This window comes from Salvelinus fontinalis, chromosome 13, assembly GCF_029448725.1.
Source record: "Salvelinus fontinalis isolate EN_2023a chromosome 13, ASM2944872v1, whole genome shotgun sequence".
Taxonomy (NCBI): Eukaryota; Metazoa; Chordata; class Actinopteri; order Salmoniformes; family Salmonidae; genus Salvelinus; species Salvelinus fontinalis.
The window spans coordinates 50,955,790-50,980,021 of record NC_074677.1 but is presented as its reverse complement, the minus strand read 5'-3'; the positions used below and the strand labels follow the sequence as shown (position 1 = coordinate 50,980,021).

The 24,232-nt window shown below is 42.3% G+C and overlaps 1 protein-coding gene across 1 annotated transcript; it reads right to left on the bottom strand.

Annotated features, from left to right (window-relative positions):
- Nucleotides 1–12,470: 12,470 nt before the first annotated feature.
- LOC129868916 (protein cornichon homolog 2) lies at nt 12,471–23,855 on the bottom strand. Its single transcript, XM_055943257.1, has 7 exons — nt 22,775–23,855; nt 21,634–22,259; nt 17,082–17,150; nt 16,655–16,702; nt 14,831–14,943; nt 14,606–14,749; nt 12,471–14,410 (listed from the first exon to the last, which is right to left on the bottom strand). The coding sequence occupies exons 2-7, from the start codon at nt 21,682–21,684 to the stop codon at nt 14,383–14,385; spliced, it is 453 nt and encodes a 150-aa protein (XP_055799232.1). The 5' UTR covers nt 21,685–22,259; nt 22,775–23,855; the 3' UTR covers nt 12,471–14,382.
- Nucleotides 23,856–24,232: the final 377 nt, after the last annotated feature.

Genomic DNA, 24,232 nt, shown 5'->3' with positions numbered 1-24,232 from the left:
GATTTGTGCGACATTTCCCATAGAGGTGTCCCACCTTGGCGCATCACCTTTCGGGCGGCTAGGAACACATACAGTGGCTTGCGAAAGTATTCACCCCCTTGGCATTTTTCCTATTTTGTTGCCTTACAACCTGAAATGAAAATTTATTTTTCATGGGTTTGTATAATTTGATTTACACAACATGCCTACCACTTTGAAGATGCAAAATATTTGTTATTGTGAAACAAACAAGAAATAAGACCAAAAAACGGAAAGCTTCAGCGTGCATAGCTATTCATCCCCCCAAAGTCAATACTTTGTAGAGCCACCTTTTGGAGCAGCTGCAAGTCTCTTGGGGTATGTCTCTATAAGCTTGGCACATCTAGCCACTGGGATTTTTGTCCATTTTTCAAGGCAATACTGCTCCAGCTCCTTCAAGTTGGATGGGTTCCGCTGATGTACAGCAATCTTTAAGTCATACTACAGATTCTTAATTGGATTGATGTGTGGGCTTTGACTAGGCCATTCCAAGACATTTAAATGTTTCCCCTTAAACCATTCGAGTGTTGCTTTAGCAGTATGCTTAGGGTCATTGTCCTGCTGGAAGGTGAACCTCCGTCCCAGTCTCAAATCTCTGGAAGACTAAAACAGGCTTCCCTCAAGAATCCATCTGTATTTAGCGCCATCCATCATTCCTTCAATTCTTTAAAAAAAAAGGTTTTTTATCCCATTTTCTCCCCATTTTCGTGGTATCCAATCGCTAGTAATTACTATCTTGTCTCATCGCTACAACTCCCGTACGGGCTCGGGAGAGACGAAGGTCGAAAGCCATGCGTCCTCCGAAGCACAACCCAACCAAGCCGCACTGCTTCTTAACACAGCGCGCCTCCAACCTGGAAGCCAGCCGCACCAATGTGTCGGAGGAAACACCGTGTACACCTGGCCCCCTTGGTTAGCACGCACTGCGCCCGGCCCGCCACAGGAGTTGCTGGAGCGCGATGAGACAAGGATATCCCTACCGGCCAAACCCTCCCTAACCCGGACGACGCTATGCCAATTGTGCGTCGCCCCACGGACCTCCCGGTCGCGGCCGGCTGCGACAGAGCCTGGGTGCGAACCCAGAGACTCTGGTGGCGCAGCTAGCACTGCGATGCAGTGCCCTAGACCACTGCGCCACCCGGGAGGCCCATTCCTTCAATTCTGACTAGTTTCCCAGTCCCTGCCGATGAAAAACATCCCCACAGCATGATGCTGCCACCACCATGCTTCACTGTAGGCATGGAGTTCTTAGGGTTATGAGAGGTGTTGGGTTTGCGCCAGACATAGCGTTTTCCTTGATGGCCAAAAAGCTCAATTTTAGTCTCATCTGACCAGAGTACCTTCTTCCATATGTTTGGGGAGTCTCCCACATGCCTTTTGGTGAACACCAAACATGTTTGATTATTTTTTTCTGGCCCCTCTTTCTGGCCACTCCGAGCCCAGCTCTGTGGAGTGTACGGCTTAAAGTGGTCCTATGGACAGATACTCCAATCTCCGCTGTGGAGCTTTGCAGCTCCTTCAGGGTTATCTTTGGTCTCTTTGTTGCCTCTCTGATGAATGCCCTCCTTGCCTGGTCTGTGAGTTTTGGTGGGCGGCCCTCTCTTGGCAGGTTTGTTGTGGTGGCATATTCTTTCCATTTTTTAGTAATGGATTTAATGGTGCTCCATGGAATGTTCAAAGTTTCTGATATTTTTTTTTATAGCTCAACCCTGATCTGTACTTCTCCACAACTTTGTCCCTGACCTGTTTGGAGAGCTCCTTGGTCTTCATAGTGCCGCTTGCTTTGTGATGCCCCTTGCTTAGTGGTGTTGCAGACTCTGGGACCTTTCAGAACAGGTGTATATAAACTGAGATCATGTGACCGATCATGTGACACTTAGATTGCACACAGGTAGACTTAATTTAACAAATTATGTGACTTCCGAAGGTAATTGGTTGCACCAGATCTTATTTAGGGGCCTCATAGCAAAGGGGGTGAATACATATGCTCGCACCACTTTTCTGCTTAGAATTTTTTGAAACAAGTCATTTTTTTGAATTTCACTTCACCAATTTGGATAATTTTGTGTATGTCAATTACATGAAATCAAAATCAATTTAAACTACAGGTTGTAATGCAACAAAATAGGAAAAACGCCAAGGGGGATGAATACTTTTGCAAGGCACTGTATCCAGCTACTAACAGCAAACCTCCACCCGAGAGTATCCGACAACTCCAGCAGCTCCCAAACATTTGACCCGCAGCCGGTGATACTGGGCCCGGTGGTGCGGATACTGGCTCTGGTGTTGACGTTGCCAAAGTCTATGGACGTATCGTTATGCTAGCTTGCTTGATGTGATGATTACTACCAAGCAGCTAACTTGACAAATAACTATAACTGCTCTTTCCTAAAACTTACATTATACCTGCGACAGTTATAACTTAGATATCATTATTCCACGGGCACTGCATGTGTTGTGCTTAAAAATTCAACTGCTGCAACCTCTTGGTTTTGACTAGATCGCACAGCCACAAAATAGCTTATATCATAAAAATGTGTCATTTGGTTAACCCTCCTGTTGTGTTTGTTTCATGTTAATTCATTCTGTGTTCCCGGTCCAAAATGACCGCCCCATTATTGCTGATTATAAATCCATAATAATACATATATTATCACCTAATGTTGTGTTTAGATCTTTTTATCAACTTAAGTTATCATGAACATTACAAGTTTTGAACTTCTATTTGATATTTATGGCCTGTAGGCCTCATTGACCTGACCTCATACAACTCGTTTTGGAGTAAATAAAGCATAATGTATGGATTATTATGACAATAACAAATACTCAGATGAAACATATTGTGCTATTTATCACAGACTACTTTGTGTCAAAGTTTAACAAGGACTCTCTCCTCCTCACCAGTGTCATGATCAAAGATATGACCACGAGCCTCACATACAGTATATCGTTTGGTCATTGTGCTGCCACAGAATGAATTGTGAGCAAGGCCTCAAAGAGAAAAGTGTTTATGTATTATTGAAACTATGTGGCGATTGTTTGTGAGAATGCCAACAGGTGTGATTCCCGTGGGGGAAAGATTCTATTGGGGAAAGGTTCCCGTGGGGGTTGCCATGGAAGCCAAGAAGGGAGTGAGGTGTGTTTGTGTGTGTGCTCAAACACACATGCATGTGGGGGTCTGGGAGAGGAAGTGTGTCCATCTGATGAATGGGAATGTGCCTGAACTCAATTTTATACACTAATTGTAGTCTCACTCATTAATTTATAATGACCTGTCATTTTTGACCAGGAACACTGCAGGTGTACAAAAGTTAAATAAAACACCCAAAATGTTATGAAAATCATCAAAATGTATGTTGTGTGTTCAGATGCCCAGTGTGGACAAAGTCATGGAACCTTATGACAATCAGATTAAATGAACTACAGTTTTCAGAGAGAAAATTTGGAAATCGGTCCAATTCGACCGGAACAAAGCAGGAGGGTTAATAGGCGGGGTTTATTTGTGGCTGTGGTAAATAGTGACGACCAAACCTCTTCGACCAGAGTTTTGAAACGTTTCTCAAACCGGAAATGGATGCAACCGGTAAAACAGACCCATTTTTCTTCAAGTTTTATGGCGAACTACACACCAAAAATGTGTATAGTCACTTCCAAAAGGGGGAAGAAAAAGGTTACAATAATCAACACAAACTACAAAATAATGTAATTAAAAAATAATAATGTGCAGTACCAGTCAAAAGTTTGGACTCGTACTCATTCAAGGGTTTTTCTTTATTTGTACTATTTTCTACATTGTAAAATAATAGTAAAGACATCAAAACTATGAAATAACACATATGAAATCACTTATTAACCAAAAAAGTGTTAAAACAAATCAAAATATATTTTAGATTCCTCAAAGTAGCCACCCTACAGCTTTGCACACTCTTGAATGAGTAGGTGTGTCCAAACTTTTGTCTGGTACTGTATATTCCCGCTCCTTCAGTCATTCGAAACCTCAAATTCCCTGCTCAGGCTCTGGGGCCTGAGAGGGTGGTCGGGTGATTGTGGAGCCCAGGTCATCCGCTGCAACACTCCATCACTCTCCTTCTTGGTCAAATAGCCCTTACACAGCCTGAGGGTGGGTTAGGTCATTGTCCTGTTGAAAAACAAATGATAGTCCCACTAAGAGCAAACCAGATGGGAGGCGTATCGCTGCAGAATGCTGTGGTCGACATGCTGGTTAAGTGTGCATTGAATTCTAAATAAATCACTGACAGTGTCACCAGCAAAGCACCCTCTGTAACGGCTTTCTTCCTGGGATGAAGGAGAGGACCAAAATACAGCGCAGTTAGTGTTCAACATGTTTAATTTAACGAACTGTGAACACTTACAACAATACAAAACAACAAACGTGAAAACCGAGACAGTCCTATCTGGTGCAGAACAAACACAGAGACAGGAAACAACCACCCACAATCCCCAACACAAAACAAGCCACCTATATATGATTCTCAATCAGGGACAACGATTGACAGCTGCCTCTGATTGAGAACCATATTAGGCTGAACACAGAAACAGACAAACTAGACACACAACATAGAATGCCCACCCCAACTCACGCCCTGACCATACTAAACAAATACAAAAACAAGGGAAAAAACATCAGGAACGTGACACCCACACGCCATCACACCTCCTCCTCCATGCTTCACAGTGGGAACCACACATGCGGTGATCATCGGTTCACCCACTCTGCGTCTCACAAAGACACACGGCGGCTGGAACTGCTATGAAAGTCTGTCCTTTGGTCTGATGTGTCAAATTTGAGATTTTTGGTTCCAACCGCAGTGTCTTTTTGAGATGCAGAGTAGGTGAACGGATGATCTCCGCATGTGTGGTTCCCACCGTGAAGCACGGGAGCAGGAGGTGTGGGGGTGCTTTGCTGGTGAGACTGTCAGTCATTTATTTAGAATTCAAGGCACACTTAACCAGCATGGATACCACAAGATTCTGCAGCAGTAGGCCATCCCATCTGGTTTGCGCTTAGTGGGACTATCATTTGTTTTTCAACAGGACAATGACCCAACACACCTCCAGGCTGTGTAAAGGCTATTTGACCAAGAAGGAGAGTGATGGAGTGTTGCATCAGATGACCGGCCTCCACAATTACCCGACCTCAACCCAATTGAGAGGGTTTGGGATGAGCTGGCCCGCAGAGTGAAGGAAAAGCAGCCAACAAGTGCTCAGAATATGTGGATAACTCAGAATAACTCTTTCAAGACTGTTGGAAAAGCATTCTAGGTGAAGCTTGTTGAGTGAATGCCAAAAGTGTGCAAAGCTGTCATCAAGGCAAAGGCTGGCTATTTTTGCTGAATCTAAAATTGAAAAAATATATATATTTGTTTAACACTTTTTTGCTTACTACATGATTCCATATGTGTTTTTGTCATAGTTTTGATGTCTTCACTATTATTCTACACTTTAGAAAATAGCAAAAATAAAGAAAAATCCTTGAATGATTAGGCGTTTCCAAACGTTTTACTGATCAATTTTATGTTATTTTAATGAATAAAAAATGTGTTTTTCTTTCAAAAACAAGGACATTTCTAAGTGACCCTAACCTTTTGAATGGTAGTGTGTATATATATATGAGAAATGCCATGTTGGCCGTGGTACAATATAGTAGTAGCTGAAAAACGACATTGTTTTCCAAGTATACATTTTTTTGAAAGCTGCGAACATGGCAACCCTGAATCTACCTTTCCTTGTGCAGCTTTTTTTAGGTGAGTAATGTGACATCAAAGCAAGTTTTTCTATTTTAATTCCAAAAGTGGACCCTATTTATATTAATGTTATTTTAACTTCAATTTAATACTGTGTATTATTACGATTAGCACTGATTTGTCGATGCGTATTAGAAACCACGTACTATGCGCTTAATTGTGCAGTTTTTACCACCAGGTGTCAGTCAAGTAGCGTCTTCATTGTCATATACTATTGTTCTAGTTCACTATTTCTATAGAAAATCTCCTGTGTGCACATTGGCAGAAAGTGTGTGTGTGTGTGTGTGTGTGTGTGTGTGTGTGTGTGTGTGTGTGTGTGTGTGTGTGTGAGAGTCACATTGTGTGTGTGTGTGAGTCACAATGTGTGTGTGTGTGTGTGTGTGTGTGTGTGTGTGTGTGTGTGTGTGTGTGTGTGTGTGTGTGTGTGTGTGTGTGTGTGTGTGTGTGTGTGTGTGTGTGTGTGTGTGTGTGTGTGTGTGTGTGAGAGTCACAGTGTGTGTGTATGTGTGTGTGTGTGTGAGAGAGTCACAGTGTGTGGGTGTGTGTGTGTGAGAGAGAGAGTCACAGTGTGTGGGTGGGTATTAAGTGTTGATTCTGTAAGTGCTGATAATATGTATTCATCAGTGTCAGGTAGAGTGCAAAGAGAGAGCATTGTCAGGGTTGAGTGCCAGCTAATTATATAGTGGAACTCAGTCCTACTGTGATATTATGCACCAAAATAGGCACCTAACTCTGCTAGAATGGATGACTAAAATGGACACCTAACTCTGCAAGAGTGGATGACATTGGGCAATTGTAAAACCAGAGACCACCCTGAAACAGTTTTAGTTAGCTACTGTTTGAAGGTTTTTCACTGATAATCCACTTTGTCATATGTGTAAATTGTGTATAAAATCTAAGATATCTGTTGTCTTACAGATCTGCTTTTCCTTGATTGAGTAAAATATAAATACATTTTTATTAAAAATATATTTTGCTGTAAATGATGAGGCCATGTGCTTCAGTGCTTTCTAAGATAATTAAATTAAACAAATGTATGTCTCAAGACAGTTTTCTAGACCCAGTCCTTTTTACTTTGTCGTTCTTTTCCTAAATATTTGTTAGCCCTAGGCATAACACTCTGACCTTTAAGAATTATCCCACTGTCCACAAATGTCAATTCAACGTCTATTCGATGTTGGTTCAACGTAATTTCATTTTAATGATGTGGAAACGACGTAGATTCAACCGGTGTGCCCAGTGGGACGTGTAACACAACAGCACATCCCATTTTCCCCTCTTTCTTTCTCCCCCCTTTCTCCTTGATAGCTCAGTCAATAATGACACTTCTATCCACCCCTAGCCCCACCCTGTCCTATCCTCCATCCGTTTCCTTTCAGATTGCAACAGTAACGCTTGCAGATGCCCGTTCCCGTTGCCATGACACCGTGTTTCCCGAAGGTGCTATGTGCTTCAGCGTGAACATCCATGTGTACATTCTTTGTTTGCTTGGGGCTTAAATCCCGTACCACTCTGCTTGCATGGTTCATTTTGTTCTAGTACATTTTTGTCAGAAAGTGTTATAGTATTCTTGAATATTAATCATCATGTGTTTGTGCATCACTCAAAAAATAGAATCTGTAGCATTCTTCACACCAACATGTGGTCCCTATTCCCCAGCTGTTTCAGTGTTATATTTCACAGCTTGACACAGCAGCAAAGAGATGAGACTAAGAGCGAGGGAAGACATGTCTTTACTTGTTTTCAACTATGTTTGTCATGATCTGCGACACATACAACATGTTCATTTATGGATCTGGGATCTCTTCAGAATGCATTTTAGGGTGCAAGTTGGCCATCAAAACAAAGCAGGTGTGTGTGTTTGAGAGAGAGAGAGCAATAGAGTGAGAGAGAAATAGAGAGAGAGAGTAACCTTGGAGAGAGAGAAGGGGGGAGGGTATACATTGTGTTCATTCGCTTATACCTTTTTTGACATATTAGTGTGCATGTAGGCCTTTTACTGTGAGATTTAGTAGAAAATAAGCTCCAGTGTAGAAGTCTTGCTTCTTCAACTGTATGTTGCAGATTTGGCTGCAGATTGGGGAAATCTATTTGTGAGTTAGCCATAGCCTTACCGCTGCCCAAAAAAAGGATGATACGCAGATGTTATGCATAGGCTGTGTTTCTTATTCAGAGAGACAGGCTTGTCTCCAGCCATATGGACTCACTGGGAACATACTACATGACATACGTACATATTCAGTTTACTGAGTCTTGTATCCACCAGTTCAGTCCATTCATCTCACACATGCATGCTCGTAGATTGCATGCAGTCTAAATATAGGCTGTCACGTCATGACAGATCCTCAACTGACACAACCCAAATGGACAGTATTTAATACTCTCGTTTGTCTTTGCAGTCCATGCCCAGTTGTTTAATTATCCCATCCAGACTCCCCTGTCTCGCTCACCCAGCTATCTCCACATCACCCTCTTTTTTCCTAATCCCCAGTATTTCATCACTCTATCCATTTCCCCATCTCTCCTTCCCTTCCAGCTAAGGTATTTTATTATTTCTGGCCAGGTATAATTATCTGAAATCTTCTCTAATGTATAATTCATATCTCTCTCCAATGCCCCTCCATGCTCTCTGACTCTCTACCTTAGCTCGTGGAAATGACTTCCAAATATAGATGATGGGTTCACTTCTAGAAACCCAATAATTTTGTAAAGTATTAATTAGCCTCTTTGTCAACTATACATCAGTGGGCGTTACATACCACCAATTACTTGCACTATTCCCTGCATGCGTGGACACACTATGTCTGAGTCCTAACATTGCTTGATGTCTTGCTTACACTTTATAAGGAGGCGAGTACAGTATAGGCACCAAGTAGACATCCTAGTGCAGAAATGAACAGAGTATTTTTAATTTGTTCTAGATATTATTGTGTGTGTGTGTGTGTGTGTGTGTGTGTGTGTGTGTGTGTGTGTGTGTGTGTGTGTGTGTGTGTGTGTGTGTGTGTGTGTGTGTGTGTGTGTGTGTGTGTGTGTGTGTGTGTGTGTGTGTGTGTGTGTGTGTGCGTGCGTGTGTGTGTGTGTGTGTGTGTGTGTGCATGCATGTGCATATGCCAATCACGTACTTTATGTTTCAAACATATTTATTGTAACCAGTTTCCATGGAAACATCTCCCTGGAGGCAGAGAGAAGGGAGAGAGTGCAGTGACAGAGTTGAGAAAATTATTATTGCAGAGGGGGCAAAAAAGGAAGAGCCATATAATGAATTAAAGATGTGGTATTAGTATCTGAGAAGGGGGGGTGCATTTATGTGAATCCTTACGTACACATGTGTTGTGTATATAATACGACTTGTGTGTGTGATGTAGAGAGATGTTTTGCTGTGTGTCTGAGTTTGATAAGGATACGATTTGATAATCTATTTGCTATATCGTGTATATACCTCTACTTCTACCATTCCATTTAAGTGTTCTATGTGTTTCCATAGTGAATTTATTCTCCAAGCTTTAGCACACACTTAGCAGAGTTTTGAGTAAGAGCATAAGAGTGAGGAAAAGATAGTTTCCTATTGACTCACCCTAACTCAATTTGGTTGCCATGGTGACACCAGAGAATGAGATTCACTCTATGTCAGGTTGTCTGTCTCTACCGCTCCAACTCTCCCTCACCCACTCTGCCCCCAGCCCCTCCAACCCCCATAATTAACACACTCACTTCCTCCACCATACTGGCTCTTTTGTAGATGTACAATCCTGAGCTGTTGTATATTGTATTCTTCTCATGGTGTGTGCCCTGCACTCTATGTTCCCTCCAGTCCATAGCAGATGGAATTTCTTGGGATAGAGACATAACAAAGGTATGGCCTTCAGAATTCAAACCTGTGTAACCTTTAACTACACACAACGTATTGGCTGCTTCCGCTGCACTATACTTTCCCTTTCCCTTCTTCCAATTTTCTCTTGATCACCTGTTACTTACAGCTGAGACAAAATCAAACATTGAATTTCCATCACTTGCATTTTTAACTATGCACACCCAGTGCACCACTACCGGATCACCGAATCAAATTATTAACAAATATACAGTACCAGTCAAAAGTTTGGACACACCTATTCATTCAAAGGTTTTTCTTCATTTTTACTATTGAGATTCTTCAAAGTAGCCACCTTTTGCCTTGATGACAGCTTTGCGCACTCTTGGCATTCTCTCAACCAGATTCATGAGGTAGTCACCTGGAATGCATTTCAATTAACAGGTGTGCCTTGTTAAAAGTTAATTTGTGGAATTTCTTTCCTTCTTAATGCATTTGAGCCAATCAGTTGTGTTGTGACAAGGTAGGTGTGGTATGCAGAAGATAGCCCTATTTCGTAAAAGACCAAGTCCATATTATGGCAAGAACAGCTCAAATAAGCAAAGAGAAACGACAGTCCATCATTACTGTGAGACATGAAGTGACCAAAAAAGTGTTTAACAAATCAAAATATATTTGAGATTCTTCAAAGTAGCCACCCTTTGCCTTGATGACAGCTTAGCACACTCTTGGCATTCTCTCAACCAGCTTCATCTGGAATGCTTTCCCAACAGTCTTGAAGATGTCCCACATATGCTGAGCACTTGTTGGCTGCTTTTCCTTCACTCTGCGGTCCAACTCATCCCAAACCATCTCAATTGGGTTGAGGTCGGGTGATTGTGGAGGACAGGTCATCTGATGCAGCACTCCATCACTCTCCTTCTTGGTCAAATAGCCCTTACACAGCCTGGAGGTGTGTTGGGTCATTGTCCTGTTGAAAAACAAATGATAGTCCCACTAAGCGCAAACCAGATGGGATGGCGTATCGCTGCAAAATGCTGTGGTAGCCATGCTGGTTAAGTGTGCCTTGAATTCTAAATAAATCACTGACAGTCTCATCAGCAAAGCACCTCCATACCCCCACACCTCCTCCTCCATGCTTCACAGTGAGAACTACACATGCAGAAATCATCCGTTCACCTACTCTGTGTCTCACAAAGATATGCCGGTTGGAACCAAAAATCCAAAATGTGGATTCATCAGATCAAAGGACAGATTTCCACCGGTCTAATGTCCATTACTCGTGTTTCTTGGCCCAAGCAAGTCTCTTCTTATTATTGGTGTCCTTTTAGTAGTGGTTTCTTTGCAGCAATTCGGCCATGAAGGCACTACAGAGGGTAGTGCGTACGGCCCAGTACATCACTGGGGCTAAGCTGCCTGCCATCCAGGACCTCTACACCAGGCGGTGTCAGGAAGGCCATACAAATTGTCAAAGACCCCAGCCACCCCAGTCATAGACTGTTCTCTCTACTACCGCATGGCAAGCGGTACCGGAGTGCCAAGTCTAGGACAAAAAAGGCTTCTCAACAGTTTTTACCCCCAAGCCATAAGACTCCTGAGCAGGTAATCACATGGCTACCCGGACTATTTGCATTGTGTGTGTCCCCCAACCCCTCTTTCTACACTGCTGCTACTCTCTGTTTATCATATATGCATAGTCACTTTAATTATACATTCATGCACATACTACCTCAATTAGGCCGACCAACCAGTGCTCCCGCACATTGGCTAACTGGGCTATCTGCATTGTGTCCCGCCACCCACCACCCCCTCTTTTACGCTACTGCTACTCTCTGTTCATCATATTTGCATAGTCACTTTAACCATATCTACATGTACATACTACCTCAATCAGCCTGACTAACCGGTGTCTGTATGTAGCCTCACTACTTTTATAGCCTCGCTACTGTTTTCTAGCCTGTCTTTTTACTGTTGTTTTATTTCTTTACTTACCTATTGTTCACCTAATACCTTTTTTGCACTATTGGTTAGAGCCAGTAAGTAATCATTTCACTGTAAGGTCTACACCTGTTGTATTCGGAGCACATGACAAATAAACTTTGATTTGATTTGATGAAGGCCTGATTCACGCAGTCTCCTCTGAACAGTTGATGTTGAGATGTGTCTGTTACTTGAACTCTGTGAAACAGTTATTTGGGCTGCAATTTCTGAGGCTGGTAACTCTAATGAACTTATCCTCTGCAGTAGAGGTAACTCTGGGTCTTCCTTTCCTGTGGCGGTCCTCATGACAGCCAGTTTCATCATAGCGCTTGGTGGTTTTTGCGACTGCACTTGAAGAAACTTTCAAAGTTCTTGAAACTTTCAGGATTGACTGACCTTTATGTCTCAAAGTCATGATGGACTGTCGTTTCTCTTTTCTTATTTGAGCTGTTCTTGCCATAATATGGACTTGGTCTTTTACCAAATAGGGCTATCTTCTGTATACCACCCCTACCTTGACACAATACAACTGATTAGCTCAAATGCATTAAGAAGGAAAGAAATTCCACAAATTAACTATTAACAATGCACACCTGTTAATTGAAATGCATTCCAGGTGACTACCTCATGAAGCTGGTTGAGAGAATACCAAGAGTGTGCAAAACTGTCATCAAGGCAAAAGGTGGCTATTTTGAAGAATCTCAAATATAAAATCTATTTTGATTTGTATAACACTGTTTTGGTTACTACATGATTCTATGTGTTATTTCATAGTTTTGATGTCTTCACTATTATTCCACAATGTAGAAAATAGTCAAAATAAAAACCCTTGAATGCGTAGGTGTGTCCAAACTTTTGACTGGTACTGTATATAGTAACATAATAGTTGTACCACATAATATTGCAACACATTGCTATTTTATTAGAATATGTGAATTGCTGTTTGTGTACTGTATATCATATTGTATTATAATGAATACAAACTAGCACACCAACAAATATAGCATACAGTGATGAGAGATGTGTAAAAGACAGTATCAAATAGTTATTCTTCAATATACTGTATATTAATTCATTCATTCTGATAAATTGCATTATGACATTCATTAATGGTCAACCTAGCTATATTTCCTCTCCTTTGTGACCCCCCGTTTTGTGCTTTAGCGATTGTCTGTGATTTACTCACATTGTTGTCAGGGTTGAAGTCCTGTTTTGGAGGGAACTGCCATGATGAACAGAACACACTGTATGTCTTGGCACAAGAAACCTAGCTGAACAACATTGACACATTACTCAAATGTGAGTGGCTCCCCTATAATGCAGGGCGCTGTTTTCAGATGCCAACATGAAACCTATCGGACTTGTCGTAAACAATTAATTACTACAATTATGGTCAGTTTATGGTTAACACATGATCACACAGTATTTTTCAAGTTCCAGTATTACCCATTTCTCTAATGATTTTAAACTCACACAGTGTGATCATTATCAATGAGCTACACACAGAGCTATGGTTACATGATGATGAGGGCAGCACCAGCTAAGTCACGTCTTTGAAATGAACCAAGAGTCAAGTGTCTGCCAACATTCACTGTAACACTTGAGTGAGAACAGTTATGTAAGTCCAACCATAGTGTTCTATGTGAGACGGTTTACTGCGCTTGACATAGTCATCACAGCAAACCGATCTATCAACGTCATCTTCAGCAGCCTTGTCTGCTACTTGTGTCACACAGTATTATTCCACAGAGGAAATACGATCCCATGTACAGTCCTCTCTCCTAGGCTATGATCACATTGCTGTTGTTGTGAATTTAAAATGGCTTTTCTTGAATGAGGTTCCCATGATCTAGAATCATGGAGCGCAGAGCTCTTTGGAAAGTCTAGGTGAAATCAGCCCTTCCTGCCTAGAACAGAGCAGACAAACACAGAATACTTAAACACCCAAGTACCAAGTCACCCAGAGCCAAAACATCCCCTTCAATCCTGAATAATTATGTGTTGAAATGCCTGTTTTCCCTGGGTGGGGACTGGGGTCTGGGAGATAGTGCCTTGACTGGGATGGACCTAGACTCAAACACTGCTCCAGGGAGTCCACGATCCTTTACAGAAGCTTATTCCCATCGCATGTAATTTATGAGTTCATACATTTTATATTTGTGAATAACACAATTACTATCACTCTGGTTTGAAATAGTAGCATTGAATGGTGTATTTATCTGATGAATCAACTTTTCCTATCCTCAGAAAATGATCTACCACAACTACTGAATTATCGAAATACCAAATCGGTAGAAGAACTAAATACTTTTTGTGCATTTTGTACTTTCTTTTCTAAAACAGTTTATTGGAATGGAAGGATGTGAATCTGCAACATCTACGTTAGGATTTAGGCAACACAAAGTTCATAAATTCACAGTTGAGTGACTATCACTAAGAATAGCAGAGGCGACCAGAGGCGACCTGACCTAAGAAGTGATGTGGTCAGATCAAGGCAACACGTATACTAGTTGAGATGTGTTCTCTCTTTCCCTTCTTTATTTCATTCCTCCTCCTTTGTGGCTCTTCCATGTCTCCTCCTCTTCTAGATGGATTGCAGTCTTGAGCTCAACAACGTCTCTTTGCCTTATTTTCTCACAATGTCCTCCAAGGTTCGTCCCTCCATCCAAAGATTTGAGGAGAGCAAATCATGGTCTGTGATGATGGCGTAATGGGTGGTGAGAAAGAGGGGTGAGTGACATCACCCGGTCTTGGTCCTGCTCGTTCTCTTTTTCTGTCTTTCAATCTCCTCTTGGTCTTCTATTCTGTGTTTTAGAAACTCACCAAGGCATAGACCATACTGTCAAGGACAGAGAGAGAGGCAGAAGAGAGAACAGGAGGACACCAGTGTTAGAAGGAATGTGACATTGCCAAGCAATAACAACTGACAGCGGTTATTGTGCAGCAAGAAGAGGAGGCTCCCATTCATACAGATCAATGTTCACCAATGAACTGGCTGGACTGATGCGAGATGGCTTTATTAATAGGACCTCACCTGTACAGGTAGTAGAAGAAGGAGAGCAGGTAGAAGCCCAGCTTACACCAAGACTCCTTCTGACAGTAGTTCAGGATGTCAGCATTCATCACACTGACAGGATCATACATGACCTCTGACCCATCTGCTGGCCGATGGAAAAACCTGACGAGAGAGAGCGTTCTTACAACAGATACAACTAAAAAGCCTTGAGATAGAATTCTGGAAGTTGGTTGTGTTGTGTACCTCCAAAGATGGTAGAAGAGCAGGGGGATGTTTAGGCCCAGGGTGACCCACTCTCCAGCACACATGAACATCAGGCAGAACAGCCCATGGATGGAGTATTCTGGCACCACCAGCTAGGAATAATACAGACCGTTAGGGTGCACATGGCCACACAAATGCAAACTCTGTCATTATCATAAACACTTCACGACAAAATGTTTTGAAAAAGCTGCAATTTTCATATGAATGAGAGTGATAGAGTTTAGTTATGATTTTCTTAAAAGAATGCAGGCCTGCAGACCTCCAGGTCTTCCCTCCTTCAATCTCCCCTCATTGGCTCTATAGCTTGCCCATTAACACTGACAGAGGAAATGAGGGTGGGGTGGCAGTATGGAAAGCCAGTTAATTATAGTGTGTGTGCAACCTGGTCTCAGAGCATTTCGTATTATTCTGTACGTAAATCCGAGACACTACCTTTACTATGATATGTTACGTTTCGTATGGTATGTATTCATTTGTGGATTTCCATCACCCATTTCGTACAGTACGTTACGAATTTGCAAAATGTATAATATGTTACTAATTCTAGCTAGGTGGCTAAGTGGCTAACATTAGCTAGCTGGCTAATGTTAGCTAGGCTAGGTGTTAGGGTTAGGGTTAAGGTTGGGAGTTAGGTTAAAGGATTAAGGTTAGGGGATGGGTTAGCTAAAAAGGTTATGGTTATGTGAAGGGTTAGATAAAATGCTAAGTAATTGCAAAGTAGCTCAAAAGTATTAAGTAGTTAAAGTTGCTAAATCGGTGGAATGATATCAAATACATAAAATACATGTGTTTGATGCCATTCCATTAGCTCTGTTCCAGCTATTATTATGAGCCGTGTTCCCCTCAGCAGCCTCAACTGCCGTGATGAGATTCGAACTCGCAATCTTTGGGTTGCTACACATTCTGGTTCCCTAGTGCTAGACGTTTGCGTTATATGTTCACGTTACAAGTTCCCATCTGTCTTATGTAACCATACCTAATGGTGTAAAATACTTAAGTAGTACTATAAAGTATTTTTTTTACTTAAGTTGATGTTTGGGGTATCTGTACTTACTTTTTTTTTTAACCATTTATATCTTTACTTTTACTATACTACATTCCTGAAGAAAATATTGTACTTTTTACTTCATACATTTTCCCTGAAAACCAAAAGTTACATTTTGAATGCTTAGCAAGACAGGAAAATTGTCAAATTCAAGCACATATCAAGAAACACGTGGTCATCCCTACTGCCTCTGGTCTGGTGGACTCACTAAACACAAATGCATATTTTGTAAATAATGTCTGAGTGTGGGAGTGTGCCCCTGGCTGTCCATACATTTTAAAAACAAGAAAATGGTGCCATCTGCTTTGCTTAATATAAGGAATTGTTTTCTATTGAGGTATTTATACTTTCTCAAGTATGAGAATTGGGTACTTTTCCATCACTTACCATACCAAACGCAACATATCATACTAATTTGAGTGTCCCGGATTTACATTATTATGTTACATCTAGTCTATGAGACCAGGCTGGTGTGTGGTATGTGATTGTTGTGAGTTTGAGAGAATGAGCGAGATTGAGGTGGACTACAGGAAAGAGGGGAGATGTGAATCAATCGATCTCAGTCCTCAAAATAGATGCATATATATTTTTTCAAGGTTCTCTGATGCCCTTCTGTCACTCTCATCCTCCACTCCACCACTAGGTGAGCAGTGTGTGTGTGTGTGTGTGTGTGTGTGTGTGTGTGTGTGTGTGTGTGTGTGTGTGTGTGTGTGTGTGTGTGTGTGTGTGTATACGTGGGCTGGGAGCCACTCACTCACCTTCCGCAGCAAGTTGCAGATTCTTTCAATATTCAGAATTCTTTCCCTCTGAAAAGTGAACAGAGAGAAAGGAGAGTCAGATATCTAGCTAATAGTTTTGCCAAACACCCTCACAAAAGTAATAATCACACTTCCCCAGTGTTGGCTCTGTTTGAGAATGTTCTTGTGTACAGTATAGCAAAAATATACTTGGCAAAATAGAAGGTACGTTACATTGAGTAAATGCTTTAGATCAAAAATGATAAATAAACCAATCAAAATAAACAAAAATGTTCTATTTGAATAAGTGTCCATGGTCCATGTGTGCCTGTCTGTCTACGGTGCTCTGCTCTTCACAGCTGAGTGGAAGTGACTGTAGGTGGACACGGACAGAACTGGGTTACACTTCACAGAGCTCCAATCCCTCTCATAAGCCCTGGGGCCTTACCGCTCTGGTAGGGTTGCTCTGATCGATTGGGTTCTTGAAGTCTGTGCGCAGCTCGTCAAACGCAATAACCTAAAAAGACATGTACAGTGTATATGGGTAAACTTTCTGCCATTGGATATATCTAAATGTGTAATTTCACTGTGTTATTCTCATTCAATCCAATCACATACCGTTTAGCTTATTTTTTTTCTCAATATTTCTTATCATCTTCAGTTTTCCATCCCCATACCTCCAATCATCCTTTTGCACCTTTCGCATACTCTGACTCTCTCTTTCTCTCTCTCTGAGATCTCCATCTAAGCATCCCTTTCCACCTCTCAACATTCTACTCTCCCTGTGACATCCATCTTTCCCTTTCAGAGACCAATCTCCATCTCCACATCTGTCTTTTACTCTCAACAATACCTTTATCGATCTATGTCACCCCCCCTTCTCTGTTTCATGCTCTTCTCTGTTGTAAACAGATGCAGTTTCCATGGTGATCCGATGATCCCTTAGCGGGCACCATGGTTACTATAAAAGTGAACAAGCCGTGTCATTGGTTGAGAGCCACACAGAGATGGGGGGGGGGGGGGGGGGGGGACCATGGATGGAGGCAGATGGGGGGAAGGGGTGGAACAAAATGATAATTTGATGAGCATTCTCAATAACATGGTTTGTTGCTGACACATACACACACTCTCTCTCCCCCTTCTCTTCACACACACACACACACACACACAGAGAGACAGACAGACTCTTTCCCTCCCCCATCTCTCTCACAAACACAGACTCACACATTGACTGACTCATATGTAGTGCATTCTCACCCACTAGTCAATTCATTAGTCAATACTTTAGTTATTTCAAGCCAGTCTTTTGTATTGATCTGATAATGCTGTGTTGAATTTCAAATGAACAATGTCTCCGTCTAGGGAGGTAGGCAAACCTAGTCCTGGAGAGACGCAGGCACTTCATGTTTGTTTTATTTAACCAACCTGGAAAACCAGGTGTGTTGAATTTAGGCAATCACTGAACTGATCAGTTAGCTCAGTTGGTCAGGTGTGGTGCCTAGTTGGAACAAAATCCTGTAGTACCTGCGGCTGGGTTACAGGGTTGCCTATCCCTGCCCTAGACAGAAGGCTACAGCTGAGATAGATGGGCTCTGGCTATTGTGCAGTCTGTGTCTGATTCTTTAGACATGTAGAATACTGATTGTGCAGAGGTCTCCAGTGACGCCTGTACAAATTCCATTAATCATTCTGCAGTCAGTAAGCTGGTACACAAATATACAGGTAACTGCCAAAATAAAGGAAACACTTGAGTTAATGTGGGATACAAAGTATAGTGAAAGCAGGTGCTTCCACACAGGTGTGGTTCCTGCTTTCTTTTTAAATGCCCGGTGTATAAAGATGCCCAGTTGCCCATTATTTTGAATACCATGGCTAGAAAAGAGATCTCAGTGACTATAAAAGAGGGAACTCACAGGAACATGTGTGTGTGTGTGTGTGTGTGTGTGTGTGTGTGTGTGTGTGTGTGTGTGTGTGTGTGTGTGTGTGTGTGTGTGTGTGTGTGTGTGTGTGTGTGTGTGTGTGTGTGTCACCAGATCTCAACCCAACACTTACGGGAGTTTCTGGAGCGGAGCCTGAGACAGCGTTTTCCACCACCATCAACACAACACAAAATTATGGAATTTCTTGTGGAAGAATGGTGTTGCATCCCTCCAGTAGTGTTCTAGAATCTATGACATGGCACATTGAAGCTGTTCTGGTGGCCCAATGCTCTACTGAGACACTTTATGACTAGCTTTGACTATTTTATTTTATATTTGTTTATTTATTTAACCTTTTATTTAAATAGTCAAGCCAGTTAAGATTTTTTTTAAATTAACAATGACTGCCTGTCCCGGCCAAACCCAGACAACGCTGGGCCAATTGTGCACCGCCCTACGGTACTCCCAATCATGGCCGGTTGTGATACAGCCAGGAATGGAACCAGGGTCTGTAGTGACTCCTCTAGCACTGAGGTGCAGTGCCTTAGACCGCTGCGCCATTCAGGAGCCCTTCGGGAGACTAGCTCATGTTAATAATAGACTTCCGGTTTTGGGTGTCACACACACACACACAGACTTACAGTACTGATATACACTGCTCAAAAAAATAAAGGGAACACTTAAACAACACAATGTAACTCCAAGTCAATCACACTTCTGTGAAATCAAACTGTCCACTTAGGAAGCAACACTGATTGACAATAAATTTCACATGCTGTTGTGCAAATGGAATAGACAAAAGGTGGAAATTATAGGCAATTAGCAAGACACCCCCCAAAACAGGAGTGATTCTGCAGGTGGTGACCACAGACCACTTCTCAGTTCCTATGCTTCCTGGCTGATGTTTTGGTCACATTTGAATGCTGGCGGTGCTCTCACTCTAGTGGTAGCATGAGACGGAGTCTACAACCCACACAAGTGGCTCAGGTAGTGCAGCTCATCCAGGATGGCACATCAATGCGAGCTGTGGCAAGAAGGTTTGCTGTGTCTGTCAGCGTAGTGTCCAGTGCATGGAGGCGCTACCAGGAGACAGGCCAGTACATCAGGAGACGTGGAGGAGGCCGTAGGAGGGCAACAACCCAGCAGCAGGACCGCTACCTCCGCCTTAGTGCAAGGAGGTGCACTGCCAGAGCCCTGCAAAATGACCTCCAGCAGGCCACAAATGTGCATGTGTCAGCATATGGTCTCACAAGGGGTCTGAGGATCTCATCTCGGTACCTAATGGCAGTCAGGCTACCTCTGGCGAGCACATGGAGGGCTGTGCGGCCCCACAAAGAAATGCCACCCCACACCATGACTGACCCATCGCCAAACCGGTCATGCTGGAGGATGTTGCAGGCAGCAGAACGTTCTCCACGGCGTCTCCAGACTCTGTCACATGTGCTCATGTGCTCAGTGTGAACCTGCTTTCATCTGTGAAGAGCACAGGGCGCCAGTGGCGAATTTGCCAATCTTGGTGTTCTCTGGCAAATGCCAAACGTCCTGCACGGTGTTGGGCTGTAAGCACAACCCCCACCTGTGGACGTCGGGCCCTCATACCACCCTCATGGAGTCTGTTTCTGACCGTTTGAGCAGACATGCACATTTGTGGCCTGCTGGAGGTCATTTTGCAGGGCACTGGCAGTGCACCTCCTTGCACAAAGGCGGAGGTAGCGGTCCTGCTGCTGGGTTGTTGCCCTCCTACGGCCTCCTCCACGTCTCGTGATGTACTGGCCTGTCTCCTGGTAGCGCCTGCATGCTCTGGACACTACGCTGACAGACACAGCAAACCTTTTTGCCACAGTTCGCATTGATGTGCCATCCTGGATGAGCTGCACTGTCACGATCGTCAAAGGGAGAGAGAGTGGACCAAGGCGCAGCGTGTGCAAAATACATCTTCTCTTTATTTTGAAGATGAACACGAAACGAAACACTTATACAAAACAACAAACAACCTTGAAGCTACAAACGAAAGTGCACACACAAGCTACTTACGTTCAACATAGACAATTCCCCACAAACAGCTAAAGCCTATGGTTGCCTTAAATATGGCTCCCAATCAGAGACAACAATAACCAGCTGTCTCTAATTGAGACCCAATTCAGGCAACCATAGACTTTCCTAGATACCTACACTCAACCATAGACACAGCTAGACTTCTATACTAAACATAAACCCAACTACTCTAATAAACCCCCTAAACCTTACAACCACCCTAGACACTACAAAAAACACATACATTCCCCATGTCACACCCTGACCTAACTAAAATAATTAAGAAAACAAAGAATACTAAGGCCAGGGAGTGACATGCACTACCTGAGCCACTTGTGTGGGTTGTAGACTCCGTCTCATGCTACCACTAGAGTGAGAGCGCCGCCAGCATTCAAAAGTAACCAAAACATCAGCCAGGAAGCAGGAACTGAGAAGTGGTCTGTGGTCACCACCTGCAGAATCACTCCTGTTTTGGGGGGTGTCTTGCTAATTGCCTATAATTTCCACCTTTTGTCTATTCCATTTGCACAACAGCATGTGAAATTTATTGTCAATCAGTGTTGCTTCCTAAGTGGACAGTTTGATTTCACAGAAGTGTGAAAGACTTGGAGTTACATTGTGTTGTTTAAGTGTTCCCTTTATTTTTTTGAGCAGTGTATATAACAAAAATAATGAGTCACACATGGGCACATGGACACACATTCACACCAACCAATGGCTACGCTACACTTATTGTATTGTCTCATTCTACTATTAGTCATCACCTGGAATTATATATATTTCTTAGAGTATTTCACCTTGGTTACAGACCAACCAATTCTTTATTTAAGGTATGAGTCACAATGCACACAAGAGAATGTTGCCGAACCACCATCCCCCAGTTTAAAAACATGGTTTAGGTGAGAATCACCATCACCCAGAGTCTAAAAACATGGTTTAGGTGAGAATCACCATCACCCAGAGTCTAAAAACATGGTTTAGGTGAGAATCACCATCACCCAGTCTAAAAACATGGTTTAGGTGAGTGTGTGTGTGAGCTCAACTCACCTGCCAGATGACGAAGAAGATGAGTGCAGCACACAGCACTAAGGTGAGCATGTAGCAGAAGGCCGCGAAGGTGAAAGCCGTGGCTGCACCAGCCAGCCTGACGATGAGATGGGTCGAGAGAGTGGGAACTTTCCCCTCCTCTCTCTATTGCGCACTATCCCTCCTTTCTCTCAGGAGGTTATTGTCTGTTCTTCCTCTCTCCCTCCCCCTGACTCTCTGACTGCCCTCCCTCTAAAGTTGTATTGAGAGCCCTTATTGTCCAAGTGAGGAGCAGAAGTTCTGGAAGAAAGAAATCCTACTCCGCTCTCCAGTCTGCTGTGGTCTTTCTATTTCAGCTTATCTAGGTTACACAGTTGGTCCTTCTTCTTGAGTTCCTCTTCCCTTTTCATGTGTCTGTGCAAAGTCTTTTCACACATAGACTTTGTAAAGCGGTCGACAGGCACATTTGTTCAGGGAGAACAGCTACAGTTGAGCAATGCTCTCTCCTCTGGTCCCAGCCTCCTCTGATTCTGACAGACAGGGATTTTTGTGCACTTAACGTGTCTGTCCCCACTCCCTTTTATAATGTCCACTTTGCCACTGAAGATGGCACATATTTCAAGAACAATGTAATTGTTATTAAACATCTGTAATAGGAAAAATGGTGGTAAATGGTATTAGATATTATTCAAAAGAGATGTTTTTTATTCTATTCTGATATTCCAATGGTTTTAAACAGAGCAGATATGCTGTTAAGGAAGCGATGACTGTTTATACTTTTAGAGTCATATAATAATTTTCCACTCATGTAAAGAGGAAGGATTTTGCTTTTCATCCAATAACAGCAATTCATACATGTACAATTAAACAAATATTCGTACAATGATAGCTATTAGTGATAATTTATAATAACAAAATGAGCAAAGATTATTAGCTTACAATCAAACGATCACTTTAATAATAACAGCTTGAAATGATTTGATAAATGGTGTTGTAATGTGTAGAGTAGAATATAAACAAACTGAAATACGATATCATTGTTAGGCACTCCATGCTGAAGTCTAGAAGAAATAAAGACTGATGAATGATGTATCAGGATAAATATAATCTGTGATGATAACAATGGATATTTCGATTGATCTTAATATTGATCAGAGTGTACCTGTGTCTGGGGGTAGATGCGTCTGTCACTGAATATCTCACTTCTTCCTCTCCACACTTTGTCTCTGTCAATATGGGTTGACACCATGTCAGAATTTTCTGTCTTGCCTTTCTCTATCCATCTCAGTCGCGTCCATGAGATTTCTTCACGCATATGCTTTCCAGTGCATACTTGCAGGGTGAAAAAACTACATTTAGAGAATCAACAATGTCAGATGTTAAGACGTTTTTTGTTATTTTGGTACGATTATTTTTCTCAAGAAAGGGAAAACATCTCCACAGCCCTTGAAGTCGAAGTTATTTAATTATTTCTCTCGTCCGTCCCCCCTCCTCTTTTGCTTCTCTCTCTCCAAAACTCCCCCTTATGCTTTTTCTTTTCTTCCTCTAAAAAAAGAATGGAACGATTTTGAAGAAAGAATCTCCCTCATTTTCTGTTCTCCTCAGTTTCTTCTTCTTCTCTTTCTGACTGTCTGATATAAAGAAATGTTTGTATCTCCCTAGAATATAATGGCCAAGTTCATTCAACAGTCTCTCTCTCTCTAGGTCCCTCTCTCCCTGGCTTTTATCTGTTGCCGTATTCCCTTGTTCCCCAGATATGGACGAGGGGGCAGGGAAAGCTTTGAATCTTTTTTTGTCAGCTTCCCTTGTTTGTCTCTATCTATCCCTCCCTCTGCTCCCTTTCTCGCTCGCTCTCCCTTTGTCTCCTCTCTCTCTCTCTTTCTTTCTCGCTCGCTCTCTCTTTATGTCTCCTTCTCTCTCTTCATCTCTTGCTCTCTCTCACTCTCACTCCTTCTTCCCCTTTGTCATGACACTGGTGTCCTATTCTTCAGTCATTTTGAGAAAGATGAAAAGGCTTTCACTCTTTTCTTGTAATTATGGGATTATTTCTGTTACTTTCTTTCCCTCCCTTCTCTGTTCTCTCCAAGCTACCTCTCTCTTTCTGTGGTCCTGCTGTTTTCACTCTCATCCCTTTCTACCCTGACATTGTCAGTCTCTCTGGCACGCTTCTCTTGAGAGGATTTCCACACTTTTTTAATTCCCACAAATCTTTGGCTTTTGATTTTAAAGTGCCCATGCTGTTTCCCCGTAATCCCCATCCCTGGCCCGTCTTTTGTCACCCACTAAATCCGTCCCAACAGCTAATCTCTGGTAAATCCCCCAGGGTGACCTGAAGACTCATAAACTCTCCTCTGATTGATTAGCCACCTTCTCCTCTGCCTGTCCCCTACTCTACCTCAATGATTACAAATGTGAAAATGTGAAAAAAAATCATACAACAAGGAAATTAAACAAAAACACATTTTGAAAATGAAGTAATGGAATCTTACATAATGTAGAAACAACAACAAAATGAATTTGTTCTTTGTTGGTGTCTTGTGGGGTTTTTCTGTGCACGGTATGTATGTACTGTATGGCTCTTAAATATCAGTCTGACTAATATTATTTGTGTGCATTAATG

Excerpts from the sequence above, each read along its gene's own strand:
- LOC129868916 (XM_055943257.1), bottom strand. The coding sequence starts at position 21,684 with ATGCTCACCTTAGTGCTGTGTGCTGCACTCATCTTCTTCGTCATCTGG. Across the intron at positions 16,703-17,081 it reads AGAGCAACCCTACCAGAGCG|AGGGAAAGAATTCTGAATAT; the intron begins GTAAGGCCCCAG and ends TTCACTTTTCAG. Across the intron at positions 14,944-16,654 it reads TCTGCAACTTGCTGCGGAAG|CTGGTGGTGCCAGAATACTC; the intron begins GTGAGTGAGTGG and ends TATTATTCCTAG.